The sequence below is a fragment of the Armigeres subalbatus genome, chromosome 1 (genome assembly GCF_024139115.2).
Source record: "Armigeres subalbatus isolate Guangzhou_Male chromosome 1, GZ_Asu_2, whole genome shotgun sequence".
Taxonomy (NCBI): domain Eukaryota; kingdom Metazoa; phylum Arthropoda; class Insecta; order Diptera; family Culicidae; genus Armigeres; species Armigeres subalbatus.
This window is the reverse complement of record NC_085139.1, coordinates 156455324-156481281: the sequence shown is the minus strand read 5'-3', so window position 1 is coordinate 156481281 and position 25958 is coordinate 156455324. Positions and strand designations below refer to the sequence as shown.

At 40.8% G+C, this 25958-nt stretch overlaps 1 protein-coding gene across 12 annotated transcripts in view; it reads left to right on the top strand.

The window, feature by feature from the left end:
* Positions 1-25958, top strand: part of LOC134205369 (uncharacterized) — a 163066-nt gene that overhangs the window by 102866 nt on the left and 34242 nt on the right. For all 12 annotated transcript variants that reach the window (XR_009978123.1, XR_009978122.1, XR_009978120.1 and 9 more), the window contains 8 exons: positions 13524-13829; positions 14376-14575; positions 14861-17050; positions 17114-17250; positions 17309-17799; positions 18056-18178; positions 18251-18377; positions 18451-18578. Coding sequence is in view for 5 of the 12 variants with exons in the window: in XM_062680571.1 (XP_062536555.1) it covers positions 13678-13829; positions 14376-14575; positions 14861-17050; positions 17114-17250; positions 17309-17799; positions 18056-18178; positions 18251-18377; positions 18451-18578 (3548 nt within the window). In the remaining 7 variants the exon portion in view is untranslated. The remainder of the gene's footprint in view (positions 1-13523; positions 13830-14375; positions 14576-14860; positions 17051-17113; positions 17251-17308; positions 17800-18055; positions 18179-18250; positions 18378-18450; positions 18579-25958) is intronic.

Genomic DNA, 25958 nt, shown 5'->3' with positions numbered 1-25958 from the left:
AGGTGTCGGCCCTGAGTGCTTCAGTCCTGGTGAGTTAGTTTGGGACGTTTGAACGCTCACTCATAAAATGAACGAGGACAAAGCGTTCTATCAAACCCACTCGGTAGGGCCGCCTATCCGAATCAGCATTTTCCAACTTGTATTATACAAGTGCGATAGACTATGATTCGAAGAGGTTTATGTCTCTCTTTTATCGTTGTTCGTTATATATTGAGAGCGATTTCTGCAAACCCTGGGTGTGAACAATATTTTTATTGAGTAAAAATAAAAATATTGTTTCTAAAACAATAGTGTCAAACTAGGAACGTTTATCCGGTCAAGTCCTTCTGTATGAAACGTGTTCAAAAAAAATATCGGGCTACACGCACATAGACAGACATTTGCTCAGTTTTTCGAGCTGATTCGATTGGTATATAATACTATGGGTCTCTGAGCCTCCTATAACATGAATCCCACCTGGTACTGCCCCACGAGCTCCCTTGCAATTGATGTCGACGGCATAAAATTTGGGAAAGTACCTTGTAGACAGCGTTCAACAATGTGATTGCACGGTAGGTTTTACAATCCAGCTTACCGCCTTTTTTGTAGATGGGACACACGACACCTTCCATCCACTCATGCGGCAGAACCTACTCCTCCCAAATCTTGTTAATTACCCAGTGCAGCGCTCTAGCCAGTGCCTCACCACCGTGTTTGAACAGCTCTCCTGGCAATGGGGTGACCCCAGGGGCTTTGTTGTGTTTCAGCCTGCCAATATCTTCCTGGATTTTCTGGAGATCCGGAGCTGGAAAACATATGTATTGTTGGTTCGTTACCATATGGCATTTATCTCATATTTTCACTGCCAAAAAAATAACCTAACACAAAACTAATGAGTTATCCGCTGGATAAAGATAATACTTATGATTAATTTGTATCTTTTGCAGTTATAGCCTCGTGTATAGTAACAACATCAGGTTGACCTGCAACATAGGGGCTGTACACATATTACGTAAGCAATTTTTCTGGGTTTTTCGACCCCCCCCCCCTCCCCCTATGTAAGATTTTTTTCATACAAATGATTTTTTATTTATATGGAGCGTAAGATATTGACCGACCCCCCCTCCCCCTATAAGTGCTTACGTAATATGTGTACGGCCCCATATTGATATTGTACTTCCGCCCAGAAAATGATGTTTATCTAAAATTTTACAGAGATATCATACTTGAATGAGATATCATACTTAAATTTGAGACTTATGGTAACTAACAGCTTTGTGAAAGCTGGCAACGTTTTATTTAATTTCGCGAATTTCGGATATGTGATCCAACGGGTAATTCCTCTATGACTTTAGTAGTCATAGTCAGTGAATTCCAAATATAAACTTCAAGATAATATATTTTTCCTTCCAAACAACTTTGTAGCATACGATAGTTTTCTATACATCTCAGTGTTTGTTAGAACTAGCTCAACTGGTAGTCCCATACTTTCATGTACACTAAAGTCGCCAAGTGTATAAATTTCAAACTAAATTTATTTTAACTTAAATCAATGCTTCCAAGACTCACCTTGGGATTTTCTAGTCCGTCAACCCTTTTCTCGGCAGCTTCCCAGACGTGCCTTATGGTTTTCCAAGCCACAAACCATTTTCCAACGGTCTTTCTTCAGACACGCTTTGTTATTTTCCAAATCACAAACCATTGTCCAGCGGCCTTCCGAACGCGCCTTGTGATTTTCCAAAACACAACCAATTTTCCAGCGGTCTTCCAGATGCGCTTTGTGGCAATACAAAACACCGTGCCTTGTTATTTTTTTTTTAAAAACGCACATTAACCACTTGGCAAGAATCATCATGTGCAGGAACTGTACCATTTTGACACAGATTTATCATATTAAAGCCCATTTTCCGTCATTGGGGCCGAGGGGGGGGGGGTCGGTCAATATCTTACGCTCCATAAAAATAAAAACCCAGATTAATCCACCTACAGTGAGATTTTGACCCTTCCTTATTCGTAAGGAAATATTGTCAGACTGTAGTATTTAAAACGAGATAAAAGTACTCAACATCCCACGGCAATTGAACGTATAAAATGACAAATTAATTGCCTACCAAAAGGCGGATTTCATGGGTGGAGTAACAACAAAATGAATGAATATGCACTGTACGTCATGCTGCCTATCTATCAGGCGCTCGTCGGATTAAATAGCTATTGTAACATGATTAGTAAATATCGTAACGCTGGTAACATATGCATATACTTGAAATTTCCAGAGACCTCGATATAATCAATAACTAACTGAAACACCCATTGATCTGAACGAAACTCAATAGCGTTCAATAATAACATATATTTCGCCTTATGGATGCCTAATTTTGTAATACTAATCTTGTTTAATACCTTAAAAATGAGTGAGATTTATATGTTAGTAAATTTCAGAATTTGCACTCATACGCACACATACATGCATATAAGTAGTCTATTAGTGTCTCAAAACATGCTCACATATGCTATCTATCGTCCACTGAAGAAATTTTTGAAATCCCTTTAATTTTTTACGTTTTTGCTTTTCTTAGAAGATTGTTTGGTACATGCTTCTATATGTTCCTCAATTAAAATCAATTGTTTCTTTGAAACAAATCAGAAAAATAAGCATATTTCCATATTATATCGTTTGTTATAGTTATATTTTCAATATTAAAGTAAATTTGTTCCAAATACCATAGATTTTATTTCATAATTCAAGAGATTTATTGATAGATTAATACATAACACGCCTGAGTAACGCATACAAAGCGAAATTATAGACACTTCCGAAGGATGGGTCAAAAATCTCTTGTATGAAAAAAATCTTACAAGGGAGGAGGGGGGTCGAAAAACCCAAAAAAAATGCTTACGTAATAAGTGTACGACCCCATTGCAAAAAATTGCGTCTGCAACTCGTTGCAAATTCGATTTTTTTTCTCAGCACCCGTAGTTTTTATCAAACCTAGCAAACCTCGTTGGATAAACGTACAACTCGTGTTGAAAAAAAACATCTTTTTTTACATAGGAAAATTATTTTGAGATTTCAGTGGTCCGAGAGAGATCACTACGAGAGATCAAGTACGAGACACTGAAGACGGCTGTTTAGGTCGAAATATGTATCTGTCAAAGGCACAATAAAGTGGTGGAATTTAATGGGATAGTATACAAACTCGTCTTATGATATGTGATTTTTTTTGCAACTACAGTTACCTGCATTATAAAAAGCCCACTTTCCGTTTTTCATACAAAATGGTAAATTTTGGAGATCTAGATCTCGGTTGCGTGTGAACCAATTTTGCTGAAAATTTGACCAATGCTCAGATATAACTTGAATTTATTTTTTAAAAATAAGAAAATAATTTTAAGCTTTTGGTGGAATGTATTCGCTTGTTATAAGACGAGTTTGTACTATTTCATTTAATTCCAAAGTAGTGGAACAGATACGTATTTCGACCTCAACAGTAAGTCTGTCTTCAGTGTCTCATACTACAGTGTCTCGACTACAAGTACAAACTCAGATAAATTTATGACCAGTAAAAAAATAAACTTTAGTCAAAAAAATAATTTTTGTGTTACAATAATAATGTTTTATCCTGTGAGTTATATCTGAGCTCTGAAAGAAATTTCCAGCAAAATTGGTTCACACGCAACTAGATCTCCTAAGTTGAGCATTTTGTATAAAAACGGAAAGTGGGCTTTTTATTATGCCTGTGCCTCACTGTAGTTGCACAAACTTCTATTATCATAGCATGCCCCTGGATGGGGTGGAGGCTGATTCCCGGTTTCTGTTTTGATCACACTTGTATGATGTTGCGGTCGGAAAACAGTCCTAAAAATGAACCCCATTCAAAATGTTGATAAATTTGGACAGTATGACTAAACTACCGCTGCATGCACCCTTTACAACCAGACAGATCATTTACCATACTCTATCAATGTCGCAAAGGAATCCTGACCTGCAATCGAACGTGTTTTTCACACTTCCACACTGATCAAATCATATGACTTTCGGTTGCGTGTGTTATTGACAATGACGCAGTAAACGACGTTTCGGTACGAAAATAAATCCAACGCTGCTCTGCAACGGTACACACGGGGGAGGACAGGAATGATGCAATTCGTGACACCAAACAATTTCTCTTTCTCAACAGGACAAAATCCGTGAGACGTTTTGGCAGTCGTTGAAGACGACCGACAACTAAGGTTGGCTCGGTCGATGGTTTTCGAAGAGTGCACTTTCCTCTGTTTTTATTGCTACTGCAGAATAAATTACAGACTGAGGAGGCAAACATCGTGGAGCGCCCGACGGCGACGTTGAAATATGCTTGGAAGCGTATGTACGTATAGGAAAAGTGCAATAACTCTGCCAAAGCTTATTTCCCAATTTTCAAATAATCCCAACCCGCAATCCATGGGGGAAACTCATATAACCGAGTTAGTTGATCCAACCATGGGAAAAGTTGATCCATCGAGTCGAGAGTGTCATCAAGAGAGCCAATGGCAATGCTAGTGTAGATTGGAGCAGGAATGGTCGTTCAATGTGCTTGTTGAAATGTTTAGATCTGAAAAGAATTGAAAAGTTATTGTGAATATACTTTTACATAGTATTTATTCCATTAAATAGAAAAATTCCACAGAAATTCTTTTAATTTCCACGCAAAATCTTTAAAATTTCCATGAGAAAATCTTCAGTTCCTTCAACTCCTTCAAGTGATGCCAACGCTGGAAACGCCTTTTTGGGAGTCCGGGTCCCTTGTTGCAGACCGTGCTGAACAAAGTGCGCTGTGTTCCAGCACCTGAAGGAGAAGGGTTCGTAGGTCATAGGTATCCGGAGATAAGCAAGTAGATTGTCCAGTTGGGCCGTGTTACACGTGTCAAAGTCTCCAGTATAGAATAAGGGACTGTCCTAGGTTTAGCTTTCCGGGACTCGCATGGTCTTGGATTACACACGCAGTCCCGCTGCTCTTGTGAACAACAAGCGTGCTTTTCACGAAGGTGTTATACTTTTCACCACGGTGCGAGTTCCGGAAGAGGACCCCTGAAAATCCGTCAGCAGTCACCACCTGGCAAAATATGTTCAGTACCACACTGGGTTCTGTGGTTTTACCCTTGGGAGTTGTCATTAATCCAAGGAAACCGGGTAAAGTCCCAATGATGAGCTGGGATACAACCGATAGAGTTGGTGAAGTACCGCTCAACGGAATACTTGTGAAAGGAACAGATCTGCTGACACCGTCACTGAAAGTGTTTCGTGAACGACAGGTGACGGTAGTACGTTGTGCGTGAAATGTATCACCAGTCCTTCATCCACGAATCATACCGTTCGGCTCAATGTTTCCTGTGGATTTCTGCTGCAGCACTCGCAAATCAGTGATTTTCGGTTCAACGTACTCGCCATGTCAAGCGAGTTCATCAAGAATATGAGCGCAAAGAACTGGGCCACCGATTTCCCAGAAGCTATGTGGATAACTATTTCGACAGCAGGGGACCGGCAATAGAAACGGCAAAACCAATAGTGACGTTCGGACGACTTTCGCAAAAGCTGGATTTGAAATAAGAAATTGACAAACAATTTCAGAGAAAGTTCTGGTTGATCTAGGAGAGACACATATAACCCAAAGAAGTGAGTACTTGTGATAACCGGACTCACGTAAAGGATGTGTTTACTTTCAGCTTTCCGGATGATTTACATTGCCTCGTACTGAGGAAAGCTATATCCACTCGGGCTGACTCCTACATCTTCATCTACGGCAAGATCATTATACAAGATCTGTGGTGATGTGCAGTCGGATGGGATGATCCGATCCCCAGAATAGTGGAGGAAAGTTGGAGAAGATTCGTGAACGTGCCCCGGCTATTAAAGGCACTGGAGCTCCATGGGTTTATGAACACGAGCTGGACCACTATGTCATGCGTAGCCTTTGACAGGAATTTATTAGTAGCAGGATGTTCCTAGATCCTAGAGTGCAAGAGTGGAGGTACGCATCGTCGGTACTCAACGTCGCCGATCACTCACTCACTCTCAACGTCGCCGATGGCGCGACAAAATGGAAAGGATTTCCAGACATGCGACCAGGGTTGTAAATATTCGGCAGCACTGGATGAAGGTGATGTTTTTTATTCATTTTTATTTTCTTCCTGCTTTGAAATCAACCTCACATTCCTGAGAGGCAGAAAGTAAACAACAGAACTCACATCACCCACTGCGCCGCGAAGATGAAATTTACTACAGCAAAATGTGCACATTCACCCAGCAAATTGAAAAATTCACCACGCGTTTAAATGGGCCACTCACAGTCATACAGTAAGGCGCGAACTGAGTAGCATGTCAGAGCGACTTGTGAGTGGCTGAATGCGAAATTGAATGGTCGGTGTTGGAAATGATTTTTCGGCTGCACTCAGTCGCACTCACCACGGCGGCGAAGAAGGCGACTGCAGATTATACTGAGATCCATGTTTTTCACTGCATTGACTGTGAAATATTTCTACCCTGCATGCGACCAATTAGCCGCTAGTTTAAGTAGAAGATTCTGCAGCAGAACATCGACATATACTGGTAGATTGGATCAGGAAGATTGCAAAAACATTGAACGAGGACAATGTCGTTCAACGCAATGAGATGCATATGCAGAAGAATGTATGTAGCAATGTAGCATTGCCTTATTTCAGCACATTATCTTAATCTTCAATGGCTCCACATTCTATCTGAAACTTGGGATGTTTTTCAACTTAGTGTTCTATTATTATTTACGCAGTTATTGAAAGCTTTCCCGTACCGGCCAGTTGCACGAACGTCTTGTGTAGCAAGTACAATGGATACACTGTGCACAAGGAGCCGAAAATGTTTCCCACCCTGAAGCATCTTAGGCCGAACCGAGAATCGAACTCGCAACCTCCAGATCGCCAACCATACGGCTTTGCTCACATTACTCAACATTACTTAGCTTACTTAATCGCCTTGTGTCGCACTCAAAGAGAAGGGAGATGCATTCGGGGAAATGCTACATTCGGGGAATAGTTACATTCGGGGAAATGTTACATGCGGGGAAGTGTTACATTCGGGGAATTGTTATACGGGGAAATTGCATTCGGGGAATTGTACAATCGATGGTCCCAGGACACAACACTTCCGATTGGAATTACTCTCAACATCAACTTCCGATTGCGGTAATCTCAAATCACCGAACTTTTTTAACACCAGTTTCAGCTTCTCGGACTTATTTGAATTGTTTTTCTTTTGTTTCCCGTCCGTCGATACTTCCAGGTTTCTCCACACCATAAATTGTCCAACCAATTATCGAGCGCACGGCAATCGGTTCATTCGATTTACCTACACGAGACTCTGATGGTGCAAACAAATGGAGGTTATCCAATCCAAGTAGAATGGTTGGCACTCCCTCCGGAAACTCTTCAATCGGCACGTTCGCAAGATGTGTATAGCGCTCCATCAAATCTCGATACCGTACATTTTGCTTGGGTAGCTGTAGTTCAGACACTGTACGAGCGTTGGTCAAAGAGAATTTTCTGTCGGAGCCTTTTACGGACATCATCAGCTGTACGGTTTTTGATTCACTATCGAAGCAGTTTATGTTTCCTGTTGACTTTACTATGAGTGGTCCAGCGGACACAGTCCAGTTTGTAGCTCGTAGCTTGTCAACCAACTCCTGCACCAGCATCGGATTGTTAAGGTAGTATCTGAGCTGTGCAGCTTCACAGCGACCACAATTGCTTCACCGTGATACCAAAATTTATAATAGAATAGATTTCGAAGGTCGTTTATCACATCTGGTACCGAGTTTGGCAGAACGAGACGACTTCTGACTGCTTCGAGTGCATCACACTGCAGACAGTCTTGCAGCCGTTTTAAATTTTCCAGCTTTGAAAACCCACACGCCGCTGTCGTGTGCTCGAAGCTACTGATGAACAACAGCCAGACTTCCGGTTTTCCACGAAATTTCGGAAAATGCTCAGACACCGCTTTGCGAGCGGCTAGCTGCCGTTTCGAGATACAATCACGCCCCGGCCCGTCAAGGCTTCGGCTGCTCTGCACACTGCTATGCCGGCTGTGGCTGCTCTGAGTGCTCTCCCACCTTTTCTGCCTGTCACCTGTCGACCAACACGGAAAATTTTAGGACAAAACTTGTTCTCCAAACACTGATACTGACACGGCTGAGTACATGCAGTGTCGTCAGAACAGGTATGGCGTCCTAGCTAGGTTACAAGGCACTCACATGGTGGCGAATGTTAGTGATCAACTGCCATTGTATTTTCGTTACGGAACAGACAAAACTCGATTTTCCTGAGGAAAAAGCGCCAGCAGGAAGATCGAGACCGCGAAGAGACGGAGCAACTGTACCGCGCTAATAACACACGCAAGTTCTATGAGAAGTTAAACCGTTCATGTTAGGGCCACGTGTCACAGCCTGATATGTATAAAGACATAAACGGGAACCTTCTTACGAACGAGCGTGAGGTGATCCAAAGGTGGCGGCAGCACTACGAAGAACACCTGATTGGCGATGTGGCAGACGAAGATGGCGGTATGGTGATGGACCTGGGAGAACGCGCGCAGGACATAATTTTACCGGCTCCGGATCTCCAGGAAATCCAGGAGGAGATTGGACGGCTGAAGAACAACAAAGCCCCTGGGGTTGACCAACTACCAGGAGAGTTATTTAAACACGGTGGTGAAGCACTGGCTAGAGCACTGCACTGGGTTATTACCAAGATTTGGGAGGAGGAAGTTTTGCCGCAGGAGTGGATGGAAGGTGTCGTGTGTCCCATCTACAAAAAGGGCGATATGCTGGATTGTAGCAACTACCGCGCAATCACATTGCTGAACGCCGCCTACAAGGTACTCTCCCAAATTTTATGCCGTCGACTAGCACCAACTGCAAAGGAGTTCGTGGGGCAGTACCAGGCGGGTTTTATGGGCGAACGCTCCACCACGGACCATGTGTTCGCCATTCGCCAAGTACTGCAGAAATGCCGCGAATACAACGTGCCCACACATCATCTATTCATCGACTTCAAAGCCGCATATGATACAAACGATCGGGACCAGCTATGGCAGCTTATGCACGAACACGGATTTCCGGATAAACTGACACGGTTGATCAAAGCGTCGATGGATCGGGTGATGTTCGTAGTTCGAGTTTCAGGGCATTCTCGAGTCCCTTCGAAACCCGCAGAGGGTTACGGCAAGGTGATGGTCTTCCGTGTCTGCTATTCAACATCGCTTTAGAAGGTGTAATACGAAGAGCAGAAATTAACACGAGTGGTACAATTTTAAATAAGTCCGTCCAGCTATTTGGCTTCGTCGACGACATAGATATTATGGCACGTAACTTTGAGACGATGGAGGCAGCCTGCATCAGAATGAAGAGGGAAGCCAAGCGGATCGGACTAGTCATCAACACGTCGAAGACGAAGTACATGATAGAAAGAGGTTCAAGAGAAGACAATGTGAGCCACCCACCGCGAGTTTGCATTGGTGGTGACGAAATCGAGGTGGTAGAAGAATTTGTGTACTTGGGCTCACTGGTGACTGCCGAAAATGTTACCAGCAGAGAAATTCGGAGACGCATAGTGGCTGGAAGTCGTACGTACCTTACTCCGCAAGACGCTCCGATCGAATAGAGTGCGCCGCCGTACCAAACTGACACTCTACAAAACGCTCATTAGACCGGTAATCATCTAAGGACACGAGACCTGGACGATGCTCGTGGAGGATCAACGCGCACTTGGAGTTTTCCAAAGAAAGTGCTGCGTACCATCTAAGGTGGGGTGCAGATGGCGGACGGTACGTGGAGGAGAATAAACCACGAGTTGCATGAGCTGCTGGGAGAACGATCCATCGTTCACACCGCGAAAATCGGACGGCTGCGGTGGGCCGGGCACGTATCCTGAATGTCGGACAGTAACCCGGTGAAAATGGTTCTCGACAACGATCTGACGGGCACGAGAAGGCGAGGTGCGCAGCGGGCAAGGTGGATCGATCAGGTGGAAGATGACTTGCGGACCCTCCGTAGACTGCGTGGTTGGCGACGTGTAGCCATGGACCAAGCCTAATGTAGAAGACTCTTATATACCGCACAGGCCACTTCTGCCTTAGTCTGAATAAATAAATAAATAAATGAGACCAGTAAAAAAAATAATCTTGATATATTAATATGAATGTCTTCTTGCTAACACAGATGAGTCACTATAATATTTATAGTTATCTATAAAATGAAACCAAAACGAAGCGAGTGTTCTATATCTGGGACGGGACTTGCAAAGAGGAAAAAATGTAACTTCATCTGCAACCAGCAAGCGCTGTCACGAATTGTCAGATGCAACCAGCACCTTTTTGTGTAAAAGTATTGGTATCCCTCAAAAAGTATTCCGAATGATTTTGTTTTACGAGTACTTTTTCACTTTGAAAAGTATTCTAGAAAAGCAGGACAGCCTTATATTGAACTGTTATGAATACGTGTTTTATTTCCGATAGGAAAATCTTTATAAAAATAAGTTTACAAATCCGTAAATCACAAACACTTTTATTGTGCTCAGAAGATTCTACCCGAGATTTAGGTGAAACACTCAAGGAAACAGTTGAGAATCGATGATCAACTGTGATGAAAAGAAGAACAAGTGTCAAAACAAGGAAAAAGAAGACGTCTTTGCAGGTCTCGTCTCAGTTCTATATCAATTGGATCTTCCTTCAAAAATTCTTCGTGGGTTATTAAAAAATCTTGAAAATCTTAAACCGTGTAAAAATCAAAAATCGTTTATTTTTTTATCAAAAATCCTGTGAAGTTCTTCTGGACTTTTTTTTACCTAAAGTTTTTCTAAATTCCCAATGGTTATTTATCCAAATTTTCAAGAGATGTTTTTCTAAATTTCTGCGGGTTTGTCACATTTTTTTCTGATTTTTTGTTTGATTACATAGATTACCCATGGGAAATCTTTGAATTGTCTAGCGAGTAATCGAAAACTGTATTAATTTCTGTGAAATAAAACCGGTGCAAAAAAGTAATGGTCAGCGGCGTGAAATATTTAACGAAGCGGTGCGTCGCTGTAGAGAGATGCCAGAAACTGTTGGCTGCGGCCACGTGGCTTGACAGAGCAACCACTAATGAATAACATTAGAAACTATTTTCAAAATTAGTTCAGCAGTTTAGAAGATTTAGAAGAAACTAGCTAGAAGAAATGTTTCATCTGTTGCGTTGCAACACGCATAACAAAATAATTTTTACTTGGTAGGGTTTGGGTCACCGTAAACTTTTTATATCTACAGTTTATTGATATTTCTCGGTAAAAACTAAACGCACACTTCAAATTTTGCAACGTCATGCAAAATCTGTAGTGTGCGTTTATATAAAAGAAAATTATGTTGTGTTTCGATCGGTAAAAAGTAGTCTATTTAGCAAAAAAAAGTTTCATATTCAAACGTATTTCAAAGGTAATGGTTTCGCATTAAAACCTTATAATTAGATTTTACTCAAAAATATACTAAAAATGTAATAACATATAAACAAATCATTTCTCATATTTGCAACGTGTATACTTAGCTAGCTTTTAAAAGTAATCGAATCTAGAGTCAGGAGAAACGCGATTAGCATAGATTTATTTCAGAGTGTGCGTAGACTCTTAAGGGGGGCGGTTCTAAAAAAAATCTACTTTAATCAACGAAGTAGAACAGAGGAGGCACTGAAAACTATTTAAAAATAGTCCACGTGGTTAATGAATGGGCTCCTTTCATGAAGATGTAAATTTTCTTCTATATTCGAACACACTTGAGATGAGCATGAGCATAATGACCGTACAATTCGTAGTTGCTACTCCGTGATTGACCAGAACTTGCGAAATTGCTCAGAGGACCAAATTAATGGAGCTTGGAGTACGCTATCCATTCTCAATGTACACGTTTCGGAGGCTCAAATATTTTTAGCCAATAACGGCCACGTCCTTACGGTCATATAAGAAGAGAAGAATTGTTAGTCCGACTCTCGTTGCTACTAGAGACCGAGTATACCTCTGCATCTCCACGATTGTCTTGGGATAGGATATTGTGTTCTATGGGATGTAATATAAATACGCGCATTGAAAATACTATACTCACGTTTCTACCTATCGAACTGGCATGTAACCTAAAATACGACCATACGCGCACTAGTTAATTAATTTCAGCGCCACACAAATCAGAACCAATTATTCCGAATGATCGCGTGATCGTTCTGCACACTTCTCGAAATTCATACACGCACTAATTAATTCATTTACCAGCCGCATAAAGCAGAACACATTATTGTGGATGATCGCGCGATCGTTCTGCGTACTTCTTGAAACACGCACTCTTTATTTATTCACCGACCGCACATAGCACAACCACGGATTTTGCGATTTTTCAGTGTTCTAACACAAATGTGTTCAATCGTGTACTCCCGCGCGATCGTTCTGCGTCCAATACAAAACACGAACAAATTTTCACTGATCTGATCACTGCACTTGAGATGCAAGAAAAAAATTCCCTAAGGTTTATGGTCCTGTCACGGTCGCCATGTTACATCTGCACTGTTAACGTGATATATTTCTTCCGTAAATATTAAACGCACGCTGTTAATAGTTATCATCATGATTCATTATTTATCATTCGTTACTTTTATTACTTTGTCCTATCATTATCTGGTTTAATAAAAACGATCGAGTACAAGGAGAGAGAGAAGTTGATAAAAGAATATTGAACAGTGTCGTGAAATCTCAATGTCAATTACACATTTTGAAAAAAATGTGGTTTAGCTTTCGGGAAGATTCTCGTTAATCTTCCAAAGCTTAATTCTAGAGAAAAGATTGATGAGTGAAAGATGATCTTCAACATAAACAACGAAAAGGGATCCTCCCTTGGCCTCCCTTTCGTCTCATTGAAACGAAAAGTCGAAACCCTGCTGACTAGATTTACTATTCAGCGTTCAAATGAATGAGACGAAATTTATCAGCACTGGTATAGAATATTAAGAAGGCGAGTAACGACTTTTGCATTGCAATATCAGCAATTGACAAGCCATTACAAAAATACAATCTATTGAAAATCATCGAATTGCTTTTTGCATCCATTGCAATTGTTACAAAAGCAGTTCGATGGCATGAGAATAATATGTTTCTCATGATTTGTTGCCTTTATTGTAATTGGGGTTTGTTGCCATGTAAAATGTGCAAGTTATTATCATTCTCGTGAACTATGCTCATTCACTTAAATTTCCACGGCAAGATCTTCTGAATTTTCTTGGAATTTTTTATCTTCACATCAAAGTAAGAAAAAATCCTGAAAGCTACTATTTGAATAATAATTTTTGGACTTACTGAAAAGGTCTTTCTAAGCACCCCATTGCGCCCTATATCTCCGCATGACATGATGTCGAACATTTTGTCCCTATGCCAAAACCAGCTCATGTTTGCTATTGATTTAATATGAATCTTTCTTTTGCTCTTGATGGCCCATTCTGAATGAAGGTTGTTCTCTGTTTTCATTCCAGGAATTAATTACGACTGTGAAGGAGTTTGCTTCCATTTCATTGGATAATCGATCAGAGTGAGTTGAGCAGAACACCAAACCAAACTCCATCAACCATCGTCACCTTAGCGTGTAACGAGACTTCCCAGTAGCCAAACAGCATACCCTACGCAGAGATGGTGATAGGAGAAGCGACGAACAATGGGGAGGCTGTGCCTCCCCCGCAGCAGTTCGCTCCTCAGAAGGCAACCATTGAGAATATAATGAGCGGAATTGAAAATACCGGTACGGTGAAAATGAATAATCACAGGAAAAAACTGAGACAACGGTAAGTGAAATTTCCCACTCTTCGGATGATTTTTTTCCTATTTTATCCGGCACAATTGCGGTATTTGTCAGAAACGCAGAAATGAATAGATTGGATGTTTTATAACGGTTATAGCATTTAAAACTGAACCTCAAAATTGTTTTCTAACCATGTTTGTTTTTTTTTAAATGTTATGTATTGGCTAGATTCTAATTAAAGTATTGAACGGACTACTTCTTCCTTGGTTTCCAAATCTCTAAATAAATGAACATAAGTGAACTTATGAGTGGTGAACAAATTTTATCCAGTTTCAGCTGCCTTGAACAGCGTGGACTGTTTCACATATCAGTAATTTTTTAAAACTTATATGAGTCGTAGACATTGACCATACTACCTCCTACCACCACATTAGCCCAGATATATGTTTCACAAGTTGATTAAGAATTTGTCTCGTTTTTATGCAAATGCGCCCCTTTCCTCTTTTCATCCCTCGAGGAAAAAAATCATTACAAATTAAAACGGTTCACTCTTCGTCTCTTACAACGTCAATGTTCTCTACCTCTGCAGATTTGATATAATTAAAAAGCTCGGCCAGGGTACGTACGGCAAGGTGCAATTAGGTATTAATAAGGAAACCGGCCAAGAGGTCGCCATTAAAACCATCAAAAAGAGCAAAATCGAAACCGAAGCGGACCTAATTCGGATACGAAGGGAAGTGCAAATTATGAGCTCGGTGCAGCACCCCAACATTATACATATTTACGAAGGTGAGTACGACAGCTAGGTGGCTGTTTGCAGGGAAAAAAATCTCAGATATTGAATATGAGTGCTACAAAATGTAATGCGATTCTAATTAAATTGTAATACTGATGATGCATTCGACCTCACTATACTCTACCTACCTATTTAACACTCTTCACTCTCATTTACAAAAGTCTAAATTTGACCCAATACTATTTCATAATTTCTCACACAAACTTTTCTCAAAGATTTAATTCCTTTGTAGAAAATTTACCATGCTCATTGAAAATACACCTGCGTTTGATTTTCAGTCTTCGAAAACCGCGAAAAGATGGTCCTAGTGATGGAATTCGCTGCTGGTGGCGAACTGTACGACTATCTGTCGGAGCGCAAAGTGCTCTCAGAGGAGGAAGCGCGACGAATCTTTCGCCAGGTCGCGACCGCCATCTACTACTGTCACAAGCACAAAATCTGTCATCGTGATCTTAAGTTAGAAAACATACTCCTGGATGAGAATGGCCACGCCAAAATTGCTGACTTTGGCCTCTCCAACGTATTTGATGAGCAAAGACTGCTGGCAACGTTCTGCGGGTCCCCGCTGTACGCGTCGCCGGAAATTGTTAAAGGTACACCCTATCTAGGACCAGAAGTAGATTGCTGGTCCCTGGGTGTGTTGTTGTATACTCTAGTCTACGGTGCAATGCCATTTGATGGTGCCAACTTTAAAAGGCTTGTGAAGCAAATTAGTCAAGGTGATTACTTCGAACCGAAAAAGCCATCGCGGGCGTCTCCGTTGATTCGGGAAATGTTGACTGTTTGTCCACAACGGAGAGCGAATATAGAGCAAATATGTAATCACTGGTGGGTAAACGAGGGCTACGAAGGGTCATGTCTAGATCTAGCAGAAGAACTAGCGAACCAAACGCCTGTGCGGTTAGACGTGCTGCTTTCGCTCGCTCCACCATCCGTTACTTCCGACCAAGTTGTTGTGGGGAGTGGTCAAGACGACGCTAAACCAAAGGAAAGAATACAACGAAGTCACTCCGTTGGTTCTATCATTGACATTGGTGCCACTGAAGCTGAACGACGAATATTGGACATGGTGGCAGCCGGTGGTGAAGCTGCGCTAATGCCTTCTCCAACCCGCACCATTACACCCTCAGAGAGTAGTCCTGCACAGCCCAAACGGAAACTTGAACCAACTGTATCTACTGAAAATGCAACTGGAGCCGTTAAGAAAAAAGAAAAGGCTTCTGATAGACTCAAACCAGATAAATCTCAACCTGTGATTCCTGAAGATATGGACGTTGAACTGTCACCATCACGCCCAAGCTCAACCTCTGAAATTGAGACACTTAAATCCGGAGTGGAAACTCCCGACCAAGAGTCCACTCCGAGCACGCCGATCGCAGCTCAGGATGTTCTTGAAGATTTGCAAAATCTTGAGAATATGTGCGATGAACTACTGCAAGAAACTGCCACTCCACCTACTTCTAAAGCAACCACACCAGAGGATACTCCAACGGCAGTCAACGATGCTCAACCAGCTACCCCACCGACGCCAAAGGTCGAATCGCCTCCTAAAACAGTTTCCGGCGTCAAAGCCAGACTGGAGAAACTCGAAAAGGCTGATAAACAACCCGAAAAGGTTCCATATAAAAAAGTATTTAGTAAAAACAAAACCGTTGATCTTACCTCGGCAATAAATCAAGTATCGAAGCAGGATCAAGAATTCGCTCAAGTCAAATCGGCTTCCAACTTGGAACGCAAAAACAGTCTTCCAGAAGAAAACCTTGCCAAACCGGCTGAGCGACGAAAGTCGCGCATTTTGGAAACCGCTGAGAAATTCCAAAATATGAACAATCAAAACAATGACAAGTTCAAGAAGTTCTCCCTTCCTGGAACGCCGACCGTCGGAAACTACAAAAAGGAATTTGAGCGAAAGGCTTCCATGAACAATTCTGCTTCCTCATTCAGGCCATCTCCCTATGAGATGACAAAAATGATGGAATCGGAGTTGAATTCTCCAGACCAAAGTCGCCAGAGCAGCGGAGCGGATCTACGCACTCCACTTTCGCCTAGTGATGAAAAGATTGGCACACGTGATGCCAAGCTGGAGTCGGAAGAAGTCAAAGAGAGTGATTCTAAAAGCTCTGTCAGTAGCTTCTCACTTGAAGAGGCCAGGCGATCCATGGAAAATTCGATCGCCCTTCTTAGCAAAGTGCGCCCCGAAGCCAACGCGGTCGATCAATTGTGTGCCAAGACGGAAACGGTTTCCGTTTCCGATAATAACGAGAGGGAACAAAAACTGAAGAATGCCAGGGAAATCATTGGTAACGCGATTCCCATTGGACGATTGCGGAAACCACCGATGCCATTCGGGGCCAACGGGCGTTCATCTACAGGAGGAATTGGGCTTACTAACTCTCAGTCTAGTAAACAGTTCCGCTTTGGGCCGGATACTCCGGAGCCCAAGTTTGACACCATGTCAGTGCCTAGAAGTGAGTATCTAAGAGAGTTTTGAAGATGGTTGATAGTAATAGCTACTTATACAATATTTGCAGAAGTGTCGGCTGGAAACATCTCTTCGGCGCCGATGGATGAGACTAAAACATCACACGCTGAAATCACGCTCAAGTCTGCAACGCTACCGAGGAGGAAAATCGGCAAAGTCGACATCCATGGAGAAACGCAACCAAAGGTAATTTATCCGATATTCCAAATTTTATGACGGCACTGATCCTTAATATAATTAACAGGCTGAATCATCGATACCGGCAGCGCAACCGTCGTCTATGCGATTCTCCACCGAGATGCAACATCAAATACCGGACCTTCGCAGTGCACCGATTCGAGAGCATCCGATTTCATTTACCGTGCATCAGCGTGCCAACAGCCTTGAACCGCAGGTCAAGGAGCACACCATCGCAATACAGAGGCCACCCACATACCAGCGCACCACTTCGAATGCATTTGGCTCATCGCGAGGCTCTCTTTCCCGTCAGTCCACCAACGAGTCGAACGATTCGGACACGACAGCATCCCAGAGCCAAATTCCGCCTCTGCCAAACAGTGGATCTACGATGCCCATCAAAAAGAGTCCACGCGAGTTTATAATTCCCATAGCAGTGGAAGGCGGTGGATTCATTCAGCCACGTGCCAACAGCCTGGAGCCATCGGAATCGAGCACAACGACCACCTCTACAGGGTTAGGTTCGAGGGCACGACTGGGACGAACACGCAAGATTGGGTGAGTCTAATGAGTTCATTTATCACCTCGATTCAATTTGTGATAGAAGTACTGAGTATTCAAATTGAACTGGTTATTCCACAAACGATTAATTTTAATGTTATTCATTTTTGAATTGAAGAAAAATTTCTAATTGTTAACACTACACAGTTAACTCAGATTACTGGAGTCGGTAAATTTTACTGGACTTTTGATTAACATTGCCTCTTCCAAATTATTCTTTTCATTTTTATTTTCATGATATCAAACAATTTAGCTCCCTTCTGAGCGAAAAAGATCCTGAGGAAGAATCATCATTCTCAAGACTCAATCGCCATACATCGTTGGGACGTGAAAGTGACTCCGAAGAGCCGCGTTTCCATACAATGCACAGGCTGAGGTATGAACAATCAACGTTACTTTTCATCAAGAACTATTGCCCATTTACAAACGATGAATGTTTCTTTTCTAGGAGCTCCCGTCCGTCCCAACGCAGTACGGTGGAACCTAACGATTCGGCCAGCTCCGGGGAGGAAGACGACGACGATGGCTTTGAAATCTTGACCGCCGAAAATCTTTTCTCCACATTGCTATCCAGGGTAATGCTTTCTAATTTGTTTGCTCTCCAGCTTATGTTGCGAATGCTGTTCCCTTTTGTTTTTCCTCATTCAGGTTCGTGCACTTACAAATCGGCTCAACGTTAATGAACCGAGTTCTACCGGTTTTCCTTCGTCTCGCTTCATGAGCGGCCTGAGACAAACGCAGCCCTCCTTCTGGCACCATCATGATCCATTTTCGAGGTAAGTGTGCATCAAATGTCGTTTCATACAAGTTCTCTAGAATTTCTTGACGTATATTTTTATCGTATTGCAAAGTTTACTCGAACTAGCGTTTAGCAGCATGATCGATTCTGAAACCTAAATACTATTATAGGTTAGTTGTTTGTGGAGATTTTCTTTTCTAGTTACATAGAAGCATATCCTATAAGTTAAAAAGCTAATTTTTGATTTCATGTAGATTGTATTGCACATACCTCTGCACGGTCGCTATGGTTGACGCCTGCTTATGGATACATGCAGCTGTTTATAGGGAGGGGTAAAATCGAACTTAAGCATTCCATACCTTTGGCGATGCAGAAGCGGTTCTGATATTTTTTTACTCAAAAGAACTGGATAGGTTTCTAGATTATTACTAATAACCTAAATTTTAGAATGGTCACTTGGTCCTTGGAATGTACTGGGATAGGTTTTTATACCTGGGGCTACTGCCGATTGCAGCTTTTGTCTGTACCATTGAAGGTTCCCGGCCATTAGGCTGAATGGTCATTAAGCCGAATCAGCAGCTAGTTAGTTTTTCCTTCGTTCTCTTCCTTGATCCCTTTTCCTTCTTTCTTCTCACTCCTTATTCATTCCTTCTACATTTTTCCTATTTTCTTATTTCTTCTTCCTTTTTTCCTTCTTTCTTCTTTCTTCTCCCTTCCTTCTTCTTTCTTTCTCTCCTATTTCGTTTTTTTCTTATTCCTCTCTTCTTACTTCCTACTTCTTCTTTCTTCCTTATTCTTTCTTCTTTCTTCCTTATTCCTTCCACTTTCTTCATTATTTCTTCTCATTTCATACTTTCTTCCTTCTTTCATACTTCATTCTTCCTTCTCTCTTCCTTCTTTCTTCCTTCTTTCTTTCTTATTTCTTCCTTCTTTTTTTAGACATTCTTCTTTCTTCTTCCTTCTCTCGTTTTTCTTCTTCCTTCTTTCTATCCTTCCTTCCTTCTTCCTATCCTTCCTTCCTTCTACCGTTATCTTCCTTCTCCGTGCTTCCTTCTTCGTTCTTCGTTCTTCCTTTTTCTTTTTCGTTCTTCCTTCTACTTCCTACTATCTTGTTTCTTCCTTCTTCCTTCTACCTTCTTCCATTTTGCTTATCACTTCTCCTTTTATAACACTTTTTACATCTCGATTTTCACTTCTCATTTTTCACTGCTCATAAATCTCTTCTTACTTCTCACTACTCACTTTCCACTTCCTACTTCTCATTTCCCACTTTTCACTACTCATTTCTCATTCGGCCTAATGACCGTTCGACCTAAAGATCATTCAACAATCAACATAATGACCTACGGCCTAACCTAATGACCCAGCATCGCTATATAAAATACCCAAATACTATATTCCGAACATATTCTGGCCGTATTGGAATTTCTTCAAACCGGCAATAAGGGAGCATATTTTGAGATAGAAAAATTGAAAACAAAAAATAAATGTGGAATGCGACCAGTATAAGAGAAAACTCAAAATCTCAAAACCCATGGATGATTTCCATCAAGAGTGAGTTGATGCAACACACAAATTCATCTTTCATAAAATCATTTAGGATCAGGGTTCACAGAAATCGCTCTCAATAGATACCAAACAACGATAAAAGAAAGGCAAAAACTGCTCCGACTCATAACAAGCCATGATACCAAATTTATCAAATTTGTATACAAGTGCAAAAAAAAAAACAGAATCGGATGGGCAGCCCCCACAGAGATGTAATGATTCTCGCTTTGTTCTCGCTCATTTTTTGTTGAGAAGCTGTGTTAAATGAGTTGAAATGCATCATCAGAACCAGTGCTCCCCGCGTTTGGAATTTCTCATGAGGTAAAACCTCCCGAATCAGTTCTTCATCATGACAGCTTGTGAAAAAAAAGTCTCTCAATGTATGCTACATATCGTATATGTATATTGAGATGATAAGTGAGAAACTTTGTCATTCTCTTTGGATTCAATCCCTGTTTATGATTCAACAATCATCCGTTCGAATCCAGCAGGATTTTTTTCTGTCCCCATTGTTTAAAATAGAAAATTCACGTTCTTTGCATATATTCTATATTCTATTATAGAATATGAATATCCTAAGTATTAGGATATTATTGTAGGTATTGATTCATCACGCCAAATGGTCACTAGGCCGAAAGCGAAGTGAGAAATATAAAAAAGAGAAATTAGAAGTGCGAGGTCAGATCTTCCTTTTACCTACTTTCTTTTTGTTTTCCCATTTTCCTTCTTCCTTGTTATCATTTCTTCCTTCTTCCTGCTCCCTTTTTTCTTTTGGTTTCAGCCTTCTTCTTCATCCTTTATCTTCCTTCTTCCTCATTTTCCCTTCTTCATTCCTCCTTCTTGCGTATTTCCTTCTTCCCTTTTCCTCATTCATTCTTCCTGCTTCTTACTTCTCACTTCCCACTCTTCACTTATCATTTGGCCCAGCATCATTCTATCATATGTAGGTATAAACGTTTCAAACGTTTTGGGAGCGAATTTATTCGTCGGATCGCAAGCGAGTTTGCTTACTCGTGAGTGCTCGATCATTGAAATTTGAGAATGATTTTACCAACCCTACATACGACAAATCATATTTTAAAATCTGAAAATGAAAATTGACATCCGAGATTTGATATGACCTAAACTGGCCACATTTTCAGAGTGTCCGCATGACAAGTTTAGGTTATCGACTTTCGTCTTACTTTTTAATATGTGGAAAACGATACTGCGGACCGAAAACATGTGTTTTAAGGAAGAGAATATTTATGAAATATGCAAAAATATACACTACCTACCAATGGGAATCGAACCCACAACTCCCAGTACGCTAAAAGGGTGCTCTACCACTATGCTATGGTAAACTTAATGCTACACTCATTTCATAAATATTCTCCTCCTTAAAACATATGTTTTCGGTCCACAATATCGTTTTCCACAGTATCTGCATCTCGATGACAACTTTTGCAACAATTTTAAACAAAGCTTGCGACACAACATATCTAGGAACTTTTTTCAAATGGGCGTACATGATTCTAAGCTTGATTTTTGGAACGGCGACTGTGCTCATAAATTAAACTGTTTTGGTGAACTTATGTGCCTAACAGAAGGAATAGATTCCGATCTATCTGGTAGTACCGTTAGCTGAACGAAATATGCTGAATTAAGAGAGTATTAGCCATTTCAAATTTCAAGGTCAAACACAGTTACGCCTATTTGAAAAAAGTTCCTAGATATGTCATATTTTGCGATCAGAAGTTCCCTAGGATATGTCATTTATGGGAAACTGTCACTGTCGAGGATTTGATATTTATAAAGAATTCGGGCAATTAATTCTCGAGAAATTGTACAATATCAAAGAACTTTGGATGAACTAAACAATGAGGAGTTTAAATTATACGTAACGTACATTATGCTATGAGTATGTTAAGCACATGTTAACACCTCGCACTCTACACAACCCACACACACACACTTCCATTTTTTCTCAATGACCACTTCCACCCCATCTACAATCGTCTGTTATAGTTAGAGAATATGTGTTCCAATATTGGTGGAAATCTATTAAGAGGTTTAAAAGTTATACAGAATGGTTCATATACTAAACAACACCCAACCCCAATAACCTCCCGTATTCCAAATAACCCACCCAACCTATATATAATGGTTTCATTTGGGTAGGAAATACGTGTTCCAAATTAAACCGATCTGTGCGCTAAAAGTTGTACAAAATTGTTATCCCTCCCTTTGCTATGACACTCCCACCACGTCTAATATCATCCTCCTTTGACAGAGAATATGTGTTCTAAATTTGGTGGAAATCGGTAAAGGGATTCAGTAGTTACACTGAGTTGACCCCTTTTTCCAAAGATCATCCCGTCCTTGTCAATGTCTCCAATGTCTCGCTTCAACTTTCATTACACGCAAACTAGGGTGTTGTAAAAAGTACCATTAGTTATTAGTACCATAAGTGGCCATTTGCCAGTTATTAGTGAAATGGAAAGTGATTCCGAGACTATGTACCGACACCATAATAACCAGACAGTTAAAGTTAGACAAAACATAAGACAAAAAAACTTTCCCTGAAGAAGACACTAATCCCATGTCGAAACGTCGGACGAATAAAAACTCGTTTAAATCATATGAGACTGCGTAGCCGTTAATTAATGATCAATGATTAAACCCCACAGTCGTTTTCCAAAAAAAAAATTGGTAAAAAGAACAACAATCCGAAAAGCCGTAATATTGAAGCCAATTAGAATAGTATCAACGTGTTTTTTTCGGGAAAATAATAAAGGGGATATATCTAGACCAACATTTGAAAAGGGCGTAACATCCAAAATGTATTCCTTCTGATTCTTCGTATACGGTGTCAGGCCATTAGGCCGAAGGCCATTTGGCCGAAGGTCATTAGGCCGAATGGACATTAGGCCGAACGGTCATTAGGCCGAATGGACATTAGGCCGAATGGCCATTAGGCCGAATTTGCAGAAAGAAGAAGTGAAAAATGAGAAGTTCTCTCTTCACCTTACCCCTTCTTACTTCTCCCTTCTTGCATCTTCCTTCTTCTTTCTTCCTTCTTCTTTCTTCCTTCTTCTTTCCTCTTTCTTCCTTATTCCTTATTTCTTCTTTTTTTCCTTCTTCCTTATTTCTTCTTCTCTTTTCCCTTTCTACCTTCTTTCTTCCTCCTTTTTTATTCTTTCTTCTTCCGTTTTCTTCCTTCTTCCTTCTTTTTTCTTTCTTCTGTCTTCTTCCTTCTTCCTCCTTCCCTCATTCCTTCTTCCTTCTTCTTTCTTCTTATTTCCCTTTTCCTTCTTCTTTCTTCTTTCTTCCTTCTTCCCTCTTCCTTGTTCCTTCTTCTTTCTTCCTTCTTCTTTCCTCATTCTTCCTTATTACTTCTTCTTTATTTTTCCTTCCTTCTTCCTTCTTCCTTCTTCTTTTTTCCTTCTTCCTTCTTTCTTCTTCCCTTTTCCCTTTCTGCTTTCTTTCTTCCTCCTTTTTTATTCTTTCTTCTTTCTTCCGTTTTCTTCTTTCTTCCTTCTTCCTTCTTTCCTCTTCCTTATTCTTTCTTCCTTCTTCTTTCTTCCTTCTTCTTTCTTCCTTCTTCCTTGATCCTTCTTCCTTCTTTCTTCTTTCTTCTTCCTTCTTTCTTCTTCCTTCTTTCTTCTTTTTTCTTTCTTCTTTCTTCTTTCTTCTTCTTTCTTCTTCCTCCTTTCTTCTTCCTTCTTCCTTTTTCCGTTTTCCTTCTTCTTTTTTCCTTCTTTCTTCTTCTTCTTTCTTCCTTCTTCTTCCTTCTTCCTTCTTCTATCTTCCTTCTTCCCTTTTCCTTCTTCCTTCTTCCTTCTTCCGTATTCCTTCTTCCTTATCCCTCATTCCTTCTTCCTTCTTCCTGCTTCCTTTTTCCTTCTTCCTTCTTCCTGCTTCCTTTTTCCTTCTTCTTTCTTCCTTCTTCCTTCTTTCATATTCCTTCTTCCTTCTTCCTCCTTCTCTCATCCTTCTTCCTTCCTTTTTCCTTCTTCCTTCTTCTTTCTTCTTTCTTCCTTCTTCCCTCTTCCTTCTTCCTTCTCCCTTCCATATTCCTTCTTCCTCATTCCTCCTTCCTTCTTTTTGCTTCCTTTTTCCTTTTTACTTCTTCCCTTTTCTTTCTTCTTCCTTCCTTCCTTCCTTCCTTCTTCCATCTTCCTTCTTTCTTCTTTCTTCTTCTTTCTTCTTTCTTCCTTTTTCCTTCTTCCTTCCTCCTTTTTCATTCTTCATTTTTCCTTCTTTCTTCTTCCTTCTTCTTTCTTGCTTCTTCCTTCTTCCTTCTCCCTTCTTACTTCTTCCTCCTTTTTCCTTCTTCCTTTCTACTTCTTCCTCATTGCGCACTACTCACTTCTCACTCCTAGTTCTCATTCGGCCTAACGGCCATTCGGCCTAATGACCATTCGGCCTAATGGCCTTCGGCCTAATGACCCAGCATCGTTTGGTAAATAACGGTTGCGCCTGCTATTAACATTTTGCAACACTCCTAAACTCCACACTTTTTTTGAAGACTTGCTCCACTTTTTTTTCTCACAAATAGGACCTATGTCGATAAACTGTCCGAATACCTACTTCACATCATTTGCTTAAGGGTCCCCACACACGCTTCAACATGTTGTACAACTTTGACTCCGCCCCCAGGAAATTTGGTTCGGTCGGAGCAAAGTAGGACCGTCTGTGGGCAAGTTGTACGACTGTTGGACAGTACAACTTGTCCACAGATGGTGCAGACGGAGCCAAAGTTGTACAACATGTCGGATCGTGTGTGGGGCCCCTAAGGAAGATGCGAGCGACATTGACGGTCGCAAAACATTTAAGCGACGAACCTGGCATCGGGAAACAAAACGAAAATCTAAAAAAACATCAGATTTGATCGACAAACACCAAATTTCGCCTGATTAACACCGTAGGTTGTTCTATATGGCGTATTGAGGTTGCCTCAAACACACGGGTCACGGCTGTTGCTGTCGGCGCGACTCTATCGCTGCACATAGGGGTATTTTCGCAATCTAGCAGGAATAAATTATTTTATCGCTCAAACTGCTATATTTCACCTTATTTTATGATACTGTGATGATAATTTAACTGAAATATCAGTTTTCTTAATTTTCACTTTTTGACCCATGTGCTTTACCCTTTAAAGCCCTGAAAAACATTGATAATTTTAATTAATTCGTTCTCGTCATCGCTTCTACCGAAATCGGTTCAACTATATGTGTTTGCAAGGGGAAACATAGAGCTAAAAGATAGTGTCATGTAAATTGCTCTATGACTCTTCCTCTTTTCATAGGGATGTTGAATGTATGATATAGGTCATAAATGCCTAAAATACAGTACCAAACTAAAAACATCCGCTTTCAAAATAGCGCAAATTTGCGCAAGATTTTTCTTCGGGATCCTAAAATATAGACATAAATGCGTCCTCTCTATACTGACATATTACCGAATATCATCGAATAAGTGATTTATGCTTGTTGAAAATATGAGGAACATTAACTAGTTTTTGCTTGAAAATGGACCTCGAATTACTCTTTTGTATTTCTGTTCAGAATCATTTATTCTTGTCAAAAACACGTTTACATAATACTGTTTTGTCTACTTTTTCATGGTATGTACTGACCTGTGGATTACTGTGACAAATATTTTACCATAATAAAACATACCGAACGTAATCAAATTCAACAGAGAAAACCGGTAATTTCCTTAACGAAAAACCTCTAACTTTCTAGAAGTGTAGTGGTAAAACTTTAAATCTAAATGGAAAACCTAGTACTAGGAGTGGCTCGTCTACTATTCAGAGAAGTTTGAGACATATTCAGACTGCTCTAGGACAATTTTGAAAATTTAACTTTATTCCGGCTAGAATGGC